The 12901-nt window shown below is 41.3% G+C and overlaps 1 protein-coding gene across 1 annotated transcript in view; it reads right to left on the reverse strand.

Moving 5' to 3' along the window:
- Positions 1 to 10022, reverse strand: part of notch2 (notch receptor 2) — a 45997-nt gene extending 35975 nt beyond the window's left edge. The window contains exon 1 of the mRNA XM_037114110.1: positions 8369 to 10022. Coding sequence (XP_036970005.1) covers positions 8369 to 8441 — 73 coding nt within the window. The 5' untranslated portion in view covers positions 8442 to 10022. The remainder of the gene's footprint in view (positions 1 to 8368) is intronic.
- Positions 10023 to 12901: the final 2879 nt, after the last annotated feature.

A 12901-nucleotide genomic window follows, 5' to 3' on the forward strand; every position in this document is an offset into this window, starting at 1 on the left:
GTTGTGCTTTTAAAGTAGGACCATCGTAAGATCCAACTTGTTTTACAAATAACACAGAATATCTGCAAAACTAATCCATCAGCCTCTGCCACACATTAAGTGCAGTGCTGATAATCAAATGTTAGCATGCTAACACCCTGAATGGCAAACATCAACATGGTCACATTTTTATTTACCTCCCTTTAGCATGCTGACTCAAAGCACCACAGTTTTCTTTCTAAATACAGCCTCACAGAAACAACAAAAGCAACCCATGTGCATAAACAGCAGCTAAGTTGTTTTTTTTTTTTTCTCTCCATTTAACTTTTCACTTTCAGTTACTAGAGGCATTTACTGAGCTGCCCCCTGTGCAAATGAATCTTGGTTTTTGTAAACTGCGGTAAACTGCACCAACCACAGCTACTTTTAGATACATGGTAACACAAATTCCAGATTAAAAGAAGCTTATACCGAAGTCCTCTTTCAAAATCTGGGTACTTTTCTGTGAGAATCTGTAAAAACTGAAAACGCTAATATATGCGAGTGAAGTCTAAGTGAACAGAAAGCAGAAATCACTGCCTTTAAATGGCGTAGACAGGAAAAAAAAGTTAAAGGGGGAGCTGAGATGCTCAGCTGGCATAACGCTGGTTCCTCCCTCAGCGCTCGCCACTGCTTTGTCACAGACACCACGGCGGGTCCCTCGAGGGATCCAGCCATGTCATGAGAAGAAAGAAAGACTGTCAAAGAGGGAGAAAGCGGGAGGGAGAGAGATAGACGGGCTTTGAGCTAATAGCTGAGGATTGAGATGAGGAAGTAATTACGAAACTACAGACAAAGACTGCACACGAATGGGTGTCCCTGAGCCCTGGCACACATCCATACAGCAGAGGGCAGGAAGTTGTTCGCGCTGAGTGAGGAAGTAACCCCATTTCCTGGAATTGCTGCACAAGCTTCTCGATCCACCAGGCCAAGCAGTCGTCATGGTAACTTGCAATAAAATACCCTTAGCTCAGCATGGAAGGAGGGAGACGAGGCTCAAACTAAACACCATTACCCTGAGGGAAGCTTTACTGGCCCACACAAACAGCAGAGGAACCAAGCAGACAAACCGAACAGGGGCTTTAAGGGCTGTAGTCTCGCAGGTCAGTTTCAGTTTAAAGGGTGGTGACATACTGTAAGACACAGATCACTGACAACAGATGCAGCAGAAGCACATGATTACTTGGGATGTCCCGAGCTCATCTCCTGGATAGGTTTAGGGTTAGGACCATGTATACACATAAAGGATATAAAGCTATAAATGCTTAAAATCATATTAAAATGAAGAACAAAGTCTTGAGCTCTAATCACCGGCCAACATCCCAACTGAGACCGTCGCCTCGCTATTGTAATTACTTGGAAATGCTGCGAGTTGAGTTTCATCTCAAACCGAGCACTGGCCTGTTGGCTCAGTATGTGTATGTCTGTATGTGTTGGAGGAGGAAAGAGACAGACAGACAGAAACATGGAGAGCAGGCCAGACAGGGCAAACGTGGGGACTTTCCCTTGCTCATGCTTATCTTTTTTTTATCATGATTAAAAAAACAACGGGAGTGGACTGTTCAGTGACATTTACATAGTTTTTAGATGATTTAAACTGTGGTCTTCAAGTATTTTCAGCACAACTTTAATTACTTGAGCCTGTGAAAGGCTGTGTCTATGTGTATATTCTTATAAAATATGTAAATTACAGACATATCTGGTGATATTGAGAGGGGTAACCATGGACAATTTTAATAATTATCCCTGCATTATCTTTATGTTTTTTGAATATATTAGGAATTCAGAAGCACCAAGAAGTCTGAATGTATTTAAGTTCTCACGTTGTGGTAAGATTTTGTCAAAATCTGACTTGTGAACTGTGATGAACAACAATGACCAACGACAACAATGATTCAAGCAGTGGAATATCATGTCTCAATATGAGGTTTATTTTTATCATACTGAGAAACATGGGCGGTTAACCATTACAAATTATTCCACTGGTATAGTTTGGCTGGACATATAGACTTCTCTCCCCTTGTATTTTTACTATACAAGCTTTTCCTTTTTAATCAGAGCAGAGGCTTAAATACAAAAGGTTAATTAGTGAGTGACAAAAAGCGGGAATCAACTATAGCCTGACCATAGCCGATGTCTTTCCATTTACAATTTTTATTGTTAAACTCTATGTTTTAACCATATTTTCTTGTGTTTAGGGTTGCAGCAATACATCATGGTACAAAACTGACGGTTATCATTCTATGTACTTTTGCTTATCCAAGGTATTGAATTCTATTGTGTCTATGTTACTTAAAATACATATATTTTATGATTTTATTTGTCTGTCAGGACCTCACATTCTGTGAAATTATAATAAAGTGTATTGTCAAACCAAGCCGGATTTCATTCCTTTAAGGGTTTAACTGTGATGGTAATAGTAATCATTATGTAATATTACGTATCGTTATACCGCTAAATCGTGATGGTTATCTTACCATGAAAATCTCATACCATTGCAACCCTACCTGTGTCACACCTAAAGTCAGTATGCAAAGGTAACCCAACACTGTTCGCCACACAGTCTTTACTTCGGCAGGCTGGCCAGGTATATTAACAGCTGCCAAAGTATATTTTGAGAACCATTTGAGCACTTTGTACTAATACAACTGCCATCGATTAACTAGTGGACAATCTGCCCTTGCTCTTCCCCTCCTATCTACTGTCATTGTGATGTGACGTCTAATTGTTGCGATGTGGTTCAGTGCACGTTGATTTGATCGCCCGCCACCATAGGTGCACAGACATTCTCTGGGAAACACTGCCCAATACTGCTTGGTTATTATTTTACTGTTATCAACATCACTACAAGAAAAAGTTTAAATTTGAATTTGCAAATATTTGTTTTTACATTTAAAAATTATCAAATTAATTCAAATCAACATCCATGTCCTGTAATAAGACTGATTATATATCACACATTACAACTGGCTGTTAAACATAGGACTACATAATTACAGCGACCCATTACAAAGCGGTTTCCCTTCTCCTCCTCCTCCTCCTCCTCCTCCTCCTCCTCCTCCTCCTCCTCCTCCTCCTCGATGTGCCCTGCCTCTTGGTTCATTACTCCATGCACCCTGCCTGAATGTCTCCAGGATTACGGGGCTGTGTTGGCCAAGGAATGCAGGCAGCAGTAATTCCCTGTTAATTTGCTAACCTGTTCAACAGTGCAGACACAACGCTCTGTAATCCCCTCGACCTTCACAGCCACAAACACCACCTCCTATAGTAACAGTGCATGTGGTTCACACAGGGCATGCACCTTGCTTCATTCACATTTTGACTGGTATTTATTTAATGCCTGAGGATCAAAGTCACACAGAGCAAGTGGCACTGTATTAGCATGGTGAAGCTAAATGGTAACAGATCCATGCCTTTGACTTTCACCTTGCCTGCTATGCATTTCAACTTCAAGACCTTAATCACCGTAGGTCTATAAGTTTACGTCTATTCTAAGCCACCGTGGCTGCAGAGACACATGCACTGTGTGTGTGAAGGGAAATACAGACTCATGCATCTGGAGCAAAGCCCCAAAGACTTGTGCAGTTCTACACATTATTTACTACTCTCTCCCATTACAACCAACAAGTATAGGACCAAAACAGATGTGGAGGCCTGGCTTTTTACTACACTACTAATCAAAAGGGTGGAGAAGGCTGAACTGATTCTAACCTGAAACATGAACACACTGAAGCAATGTGGGGGAGAAAAGATGAAATAAAGAAATCAAAGAGAAATGTGTCACAGAGAAGATGTTTTATGCCACATTAATACCACAGCCACAAGGCAGTGGGAAGAGCTGGTGGCCAGTTAATAATGCAGTGTTGTGGGCAGCTCAATAAATATCTTTGTCTTCTGTGCATGGGGCGAAGCATGGTGTAGATAAATCACATTTCACACCAGGCAGACTCCAGCTTGGGTCAGATGCAAGTTAACCATGGGCGGCACAATTGCCGGCCTTTGTTGGTTTGCATCCACAACGCAATACATACACACACACGCAAATAGATACACACACGCATATCAGCTGTCTACTGTTTGCACTGGGGAAATATATGCAACCATCCACATGCCCACACCTTTGGGGTAGCACTATGTCGTGTGCCACAAAGATGGCACCTACGCTTCCTGAAGAATCAGACTGACATTCAGCTGGACTGTAGCACAGTATCAGCTGTGTTCCTGCATCAACACAGAGCGGCGTCATTGACCTCGCACTTGTTCTCTTCGGAAGAAGACAGACAATTTAGAATTGTCTTTAGCAATGTTTCCAGCTAACTTGGTAAAACAAACCACAGGAACTTATTGAAAAATGCCAATGGTGTGTTGTTATAGGTAGTTGTGGACAGAACTTAGTAACAAACACTACGTTTGCTTGATGTTAGAAATTGGTGTCTGTATATTGGGACATTGGCAGTTGTGGCCTAATCGAACTATAACTATAGCTCGACTGAAGTGTGCATGGAAACACTGTCTCAGGAATAGCACGTTTGGCTGCTGCGTGCAACGTTGTGATTATAATAAATGGTTCAACTGCACCTTCACAGTGGGGAGGTCATTGGTGCCGCCAACAATATTTTGTTCCTGTTGGGCATCAGGTAAAACTGTTCATCCCCAACTCAGCTGCAACACACTGAATTGACTGGCTTTGCATCTATGATCATACAAGTGACAGGGTACAAAGCATCATTTTTAATGCTCAGCAGATTGCTGCTCTTTTGTGATCCAGTCTCATGTACTAGCTGTATGTCTAAAGCTGACTCAGTTCAAAATTTACAAAAAAAAAAAAAAACTGGTCCAGACCGCAAGATGCAGACATTTCCACAAGTTTTGTTGGCAAATGATTTTCAGATGTTGCAAACAAGAAATAGTAAAAAAAAAGAAGAAAAAAAAAAAAAAAAGAAACCCACAGTGAATTGGTAAAAAAAACAAAAACCTGCAGGCTAAAGGCACCTTTTGCAAAATGGGTAAACCTCAAACTTTCATCACATCATTAAGGTAAACAACACCTTCTTTAATGCCATCCTGTCTTATAGAAAACCACTTGTTCCTTGCACACATCACAAACTGTGATCACAGCTGCTCATGGAGGACTACCCTAACCCTTCCAACGCAGTATGGTTGACTGATGGCTGACATCAACTTCTGACCCCAGTGCCATCATAATAAAATGATTCAAAAGGTGCCCCACCAGCTAGCGCAAATAAACAGCGTAGCCCCTCTGTGTTGCCATAAGGCAGGAGTTGTTGCCGTTGGTGACATGTGGTAGAGAAAATGGAGGGAAGATACTTACTGCTCACTGCACTAACCTTATGTATCCGTGTTCATTTCATGATGTTCTTAATAAACAAGCTCAGTTTGGCAAATCCAAGACACTCAGTTACATTGGTGACAGCAGTTTTTCTGTCTTGCACATTGCTGTTAATGCATGTCTTTCATTCGCACCATTGTTATTTGCGTTACCTTCATCAGTACAGCTAGCAGTGAGCGGTAAACTAATGCCTTACAGAGACTCAGAGGGGACACACTACCTCAAATTCAGAAACACATTGTGACAGACCCCAACCAGGGGCACCTGCTAAATTCTACTAAAATATGCAAGCGGCTGGTAGATTTGCTTCACTCAACAGCCAACAAAAATAATGCTAATTTATAAAGTGGCAGGTTCAAGTTTAAACATTCACTACTAGTCATTTGATTTTGCACTTGACTACTTGAAAGTTGACCATGAGCTGTAAAAAGTAAGTGTGAGGATGGAGAGAGGAGTGAAAAGAAACCCAAGGTGCACAAATTGTGTGTGTGAGTGTGAGAGAGAGAGAGAGAGAGAAAGAGAGAGAGAGAGAGAGAGAGAGAGAGAGAGAGAGAGAGAGAGAGAGAGAGAGAGAGAGAGAGAGAGAGAGAGAGAGAGAGAGAGAGAGAGAGAGAGAGAGAGAGGCTGAACAGAGAGGGAGGAATGTCAAACACCAACAACATTCCACTGCCTCTCCTTGCACTGCCTGCAGCACTTTTACATTGTCTTTTCTCCTTTTGTGCAACTTCTCTGTTCACAAGTCACCTATAGTCCATGACAAAACTTATGGAAGAAAAGCAGGGCGCCTTGTATCAACTCAGAGCTAAAAAGGCAAGAGAAAACATGTGAGATTAAATCAATTTCACTGCATGGCCACCCTCATGAAAAAGGCCCAACAGACTACAGGCAAGAGGATATGTCTTATTTCTCAGCGCAGCAAACCAATATAGCTGGGAAAAAAGCATTGGGTGGGAATTGTGTTTTATGCTGAGAAACATAAATCAGCGAATGCAGCTAGATCAATCAAATCAAATTGATGAATAAGTATGGCACCATACAAACTCAGTTTTCACCACCGAACCTCCATTAAAGATGTGTTGATTAAACATGTATATCATTTCCTCAACACAGGTATCCAAGAGTGTTAACTCAACTTTTGCAGAAAGGCTTTAACATAATTTTAGATTATAGCGCAAATTATATCACAATGTTACAGAGAAACAAACCGATGCACAATGGCTGTCAAACATCTTTTCACATGTGCTTTTCTATATTCTGGCATATTTAGTTTTATCTCAAGCATAAACTCTTTGTACACAACACTAAAAGAAACACATAAAGCAAATGAGACTCTGAAATCAATAAAGTCTGTGATTTCTGGAAATTACTGTGATCTTTTTAGGCCTCTAGCAGGCAATCTGGTGGTCTAATTGACCTTTAGCAGTCAATGCTCTACTTCTCTTTTAGGTGCCATGTGGTAGTCTAAACCAGTGTCCCAAAGTACTTTTACTATTTCTGCAGTGTCTATGAAACAACATTTCATTCTTCACTGTGAGCTGACCCCTGACATAAAGTCTTATTTTAAGACCTGTTATTAGACTCTAATTAGTGCTTAATTGAAGACAGATGCACCAGAAGGTAAACCAGTCATCCCTTTGTTCGCTGTGTTAAACACATGTACACAGCTAACATTTTTATGACAACTGCAGACGATCTGAGTAATTAACATTTTTTCCCAACCTAATCTAGGTAATTTATCATAAATGGGGCTGCATGCAAAATGTAAATCATACTGTTATCAATATAATAGATACAGTGTTTGTAAAATCAGTCACAATTGATGGAAAGGATTTTGCATCACAATTTTTAGATTTCCCTGAAAAAAATATATTAAAATCCTGATGATGTGACGGGGTCTAAACTAAACAAACATGTTTTCTTACCTCTGGTGAACAAGATTTGTGGGTCAGGGCATCTGTGCAGCACTACAGTACTACATTAAAATGCAGTTTTGGCACACATTTCACCTTGCAATTTGGCTATTGCGATTGCAGTGATATCACAAAAGACTGTGCAGTCCTAATCACAAACAATTTCTGAGTCTTTACACCAATCCCAACTTAATGATTTCACATTCTAGAGCATTTACAGAGTGTGACCCAAACTTCTGAAGCGCAGGGTGGTCAAAAAACCTGTAACCCGCAGTTTTACACAAGGGTAGGATCTTGTTATAGGGAAAAACAAGTTTGCTTCCAATTAAAACTCTTTAACCATAACTATGCTAGTGGATGTTTGGCTGGAAAATGCGCATTTCATCCCTCCCTTCATCATTGTCAGCTCTCTTAATTCAACAGGGCAGCCTTAACATAGTTAAGTGTCCATTTTGAATTCTTTCTCTTGCTCTCGCAGTTCAACATCTGGGCAGCGGTGCGACCAAGCTGTGATAGTGGTGGGCCATGATAATCATATTGAACTAATCTGATATTACACACATATGTTGGGAAGGTTGTGTACAGTTTTCGTGGACTTATGTTGGTGTGCAAATCTATTGCTGCATTTTAAACTATGTGGTTATGAACCAGTAGTTTTGACTACTATAGATCCAATAACACTGATAACACAAGACATAAAAATACAGCACAATAACAAAAGTAAATGTGAGTATATCAGTTTCATCCACAGCCTCTATATGGACGTCACAGTGATATCAAACTAACGTTAGCTAGCTATGTTTGGGTAAAAAAATGCCGCACCAGTTTCTGTCTTAAACACAAGAAACGAAACAATAACCATGAATGTGGGTTAAATATTCTTTCTATCCGGCTAAAGTCACTTGTTAGAAGAGGGGTTTGCTTTTTCAGGTAACATTTACAAAAGACACACACCTAGCTAGTCGGACACAGACGGTGTGTGTGTAGAGACAGAGAGAGAAGATGCGGAGGCATCAAAACGTGACAAGTTATGAATTATCAAGGGTGGAAAAAAAAAGATGTAGATTCTCTGTAATGATAACAAACTTACCCAGGGAGAGGTGAATGAAGCAGAAGACGAAGACTAGTGGTTTGCCCGAGGAGAAACCGGGGATCTGCTCCATATTTTCTGTAAAATCCACATAAGGTCGCCAAACCGAAGTGAAGTTTGCCTCCCGGGACGGTTACTTCTCAAAAAAGTCTCGCTGGAAATGACTCACACACACAGAGACACAACTGAGCTACGTGTAGAGCCGAATTATAGTAACACGCTAATTTAAATTTTTTTTTTCTACATGTGTCCCAAAAGCTGCTCTGTTCGAAACCGATTAAAACAACATAATTTAAGTCGTAGCAGAGACACACGGCGGCGAAAAAAAGTCCTCAGCCCTGAACGCTCACCACTCACTGAAGTCAGAGCGGAGACGCAGAAAAACATATCCTTCCGCCGAAGTCAGCGGGGATCTATGGTCCGACTGAAAAGATGGTTAAAAACTTTCTTTTAAAAGCGTATATCTACGTTGCATTTGTTTGTGACCGCGTAAAAAAATAAACACCCCTCAACACAGTTGTTAATTTGAGCCTAGACTGGACATTTAAACACTCCGGGAGTTAAAGTTTTCTTTCTCTGTGTCGCCGCGGCGGAGGAATTTTTTTTCTCATTTTTCTACTTCTCGGAGCCTGGTATGACTAAAAATTAACCCTTCAATGATGTTTCTTTTTTTTCTTCTTCTTCTTTCTCCTGCCATTTTTATTTACGATATTTTACACCCACCCTTTTTTTTTTCTCGTGTCCATAAAGGTAGACTGTGTTCCGGGGCTCAGGTACACAGCGTCAAGTTTACAGGTAACATATGAGCACGAGAATGTAGACTTTGTAGTGGGAGACAAAAAGGAGGGTAAAGAGCATCCACCCCATACATACAGTACATACATGTGCATGTTTTGCTTCATTGAAGAACACTACCATGCTAATGTGTATCACGAAATGAAATGGAGGTGCGTAAATCAAGGCACGTTTCTCCTGCTTCAGTTTGTCAGTGTTGGTGCAGTGTGTTTACCTGCAGGTTACAGTCTAGTCACCACTTTCTCAGGTGAAACAGTCATGCAGTTCTCAAGGTAGAATATGTAGCTGTAAGAATATTGTGGTGTCTGGATCGTTAATGCCCTTAATATATTAGATTGTTTTTGCTGTTAGAAGAGTGCAGTTTTCTTAAGAGACAGACTACAATGATGTAATTTTTTTCCACAACAAAAAATATTCCCACATCTTGCAAAACAATCAACTTTTGGCTTTTGTTTTTTTTAATCTTTTTGTTATCATCAAAAATGACGATTTACTAGCAATATTATTTTAAGCAAAACTGTCAAACTTTTTTTTCTCTCTTTTATTATTATAAATGAATATCACTGTCTTGTTTGTTGTTTTTTTTCTTCTTTTTTTACTGTTTATTGTTAAAAACAAAAAAAGAAGTCAATAAAAGACATAAGCGTGTGCTCTGGGAAATCATAGCTGGAATTTTTCTCAAAGTTCTTGATTTTGAGAAAACTAGATTGGCACTCCGTAGAGCACAGTCCTCGTTCGCGCTTCTTTGCCAGCCACCTATGTACATCTTATTTTTCTCATGAACATCGTGCATTATTCCCTGAGAAAATGTCAGAATATGCCCTATATCATAATGTTAAATAGAGCGAGAAAAAAATCTTGATCCGCACCAAAAACGAACAGGGTCTGTTTTGGGCTGAGACCCATCCTCCATCCAAGTTTCATGGAAATCCATCCAGTGTTTTTTTGTGTAATCCTGCTGACAAGCCAACCGACAAGCGGACATGAGTGGACACAGTTATTCATCCTTTTTTAATCGCATCAATGGTTTATTTTTTCTGGAGAGCAAAGTCATCTTAAGCACACACATCTAAACCACAATGCTGCCCTTTAAACTCCCCCACTCTTAAAAACTGTTAGTGACCACAGTAATCCCAAACTAATTATCCCTTATCAGCCAGAGTGATCCAGGTGTAAATCACTGGCTCATCACAACAACAAGACCACGTCTCATCCCAGTGATTTGTTTGTCTTTACACCCCGTTAGAGAAACACTGCCGAGCCTCCTGCTGCTGCGACCGGCCCTCTGTCCTCAATTCAACCCGGCTGAAAAGCCTGGAAATGGGGGGAGCAAATTGATCTCCTCGGGGGGCCGTACTGACAGTGCTTTTGTTGCTGTGGCCAATGTCATGCTCTTGCTCTCCATGCGTGGTTGGGTGTCAGGTGCTGGCACCACAACAAACGCTGGCCAGGCATTTGGTCAGATGCTGTTTTTGTTGATAAAACACGTCTTGTGTTTGCTTATTCTTCTTATCTATCACCAAAACATATAAATCCCGTGACACAGATGTGCCGCTTTCTGAGCTGTCCCTGCCTTTCTGTCACATGACTGTAAAGTTATTATTCAATTCTGGATTTCTCCTACTTCACTGTGATAATCTCTTATTTCACAGTTAAGAGCAGCGGTCATGTGAGCCGGCAGTAATGTGATATAAATCACATCAGAGTATCACTTTGTCGTCAGCACTGTTTGCCTAATGATGTCACTCCAGATGTGGGCTTCTATTGTTTTGGGAAGCATGGGGTGAGAAAGGGTGTGGATCCGCCTCGTGAGCAGAAAACGCAGATTAGTTCCTCTTTGCTTGTGCGCAGATGAAAGATTTCTACCACAGACGTCTAGCACAGTTTCAAAGAAGAAAAAATAAAGCATCTGGAAGCAGAGTGTTGGGAAAGCTCAGGCTCACTGAGGCTTTAAATCCCTTTGAATCATGTTTGTATGAAATGTTCTCCAACTTGAGATCTCTTGTTTCAGGCGACAAAACATCCCAAGTTTCCCAGATAACAAAAGTAGATTGCATAACAGTTTCAGCACACATAAAAAAAATCACTTTTATTGGCGGTCAACAAACCGTTGAAAGGAAATTAAAAGGTGAATCAGGAGTATTTTGTACTTCAGGTAATAAAACGCAGCCCGGATCAGAGCCATCGACCTTTGCCATGCTGGTGGGGGCGCCACTTTCATCACCGTTGAGGCTCTTCACACCGATTTGGAGTTCATCAGTCAGGGTGACTCCAGCTGTCTGCCAGTAGATTTATACTGCAGAACACGGCGTTCACAGGGCAGATAGTAATGAGTGATTACACTCATGACAGTGTGTGAGTTCTTGTGCACCCCCCCCCCCCCCTTAACCATAAACACGCCTTCTTTCCCCAACGTGATAGCCATGGGAAACCAAATCAGCGCCTGTCATTTAAGAAGTCACCCGGCCTTTACGTTCTAGGATGGCAGTATGAAGTGTATATATGATGCCGTTCTATAATTAGTAGTCGCGAGGTCTGAGGCAACTGATTTGCTCGCATAAACTGTTGTGCATAACTGAAGCAGATCTTGTTCACCGGGTGTGGATGCTTCTATGACACTTTATTCTTATAATTACACTTTTTGCACCGGTGCAACGCGAGTGTGCGCCTCACCGGGATCAGGTTTAGGTTACATTGTTGACGCATTCACTAACCTCAAGCATCGGGTGTGAAGTTTTGGTGCCCTCCGTGCCCTCGTCTGGACTTCTGCACATGTTGTGCCGGAAGCGTCGTCTGTCTAATGTCGTCTTTACTGTGTAAGAGGATCTGGGGCAGAGGAAGCTAAAGGGGGTATATTTAGGGTTGATTATCACCTCCTTTCTCACTGTCCTGTTTTGACTGCAGCCCAAGCTCTGTAAACAGCCTAAAAGACCTGTGGATATATTAAGGGCCGGTTTGAATTAAATCAGGGGAGATGGTGTTGCTCCTGCTCTGTGGACGTGAGCAAGTAAGACTTAAGAGCATATCAGATCAGCAGAGTTTCAGATCTCCTTGACACAAGCGGGGGAAAGTTTAGCCACTAGAGCGGGGTCATCAAGATGAGAAGCCACATGCTGTCTACTTTACAGAGAAGATACGTCGGTATCCAAGTATTTAATCACAGTAAATCATTTTCCTGTGTGAACTCGAGGTTATATGAGCCAAATGTCAACAGCGGGGCAGATAATGCGCACATAAATTTGAGAAGTACACAAATCAGCACTAAATCAATGTAATCATTTACTTGGCTGGACAGAGAGAGTAAACATACCTGCGCAAGTAATTTTTTAACCAGGCTGTGTTTTATTATAAAACATACAGCTGCAGAATGGTCATAGCTCAGAAGTGTCATTTCATAGTGTAATCATTGCATGTAATCTGAACTGATTTACTGTGTCCTTACAGTCCATTAACATTACACTGAGGTTGTCATTCGCGGCTGCATTATTTGATTGATTGTGAGGTGATGGATCACCCTGTAAACGCCCGTCGCTTGGCCAACAGCGTCACGTTGCAGACCAGATGTAAAAATTTTGCAGCCTCCATGATGAAAGTAGGGCTTTTGTGTGTGCGTTCGTGTGAGAAACCAAGATAGCATGTGTGATCGAACATGTGCGTCATGACGTTCCACAGTGGTTGAAGGTGGAGAGTCAGCGAGTGCGAGGGCCCGATGTGACCAAGCGTGATGTGGGCAGAGAC

Source organism: Acanthopagrus latus, chromosome 11, assembly GCF_904848185.1.
Source record: "Acanthopagrus latus isolate v.2019 chromosome 11, fAcaLat1.1, whole genome shotgun sequence".
NCBI classification, from domain to species: domain Eukaryota; kingdom Metazoa; phylum Chordata; class Actinopteri; order Spariformes; family Sparidae; genus Acanthopagrus; species Acanthopagrus latus.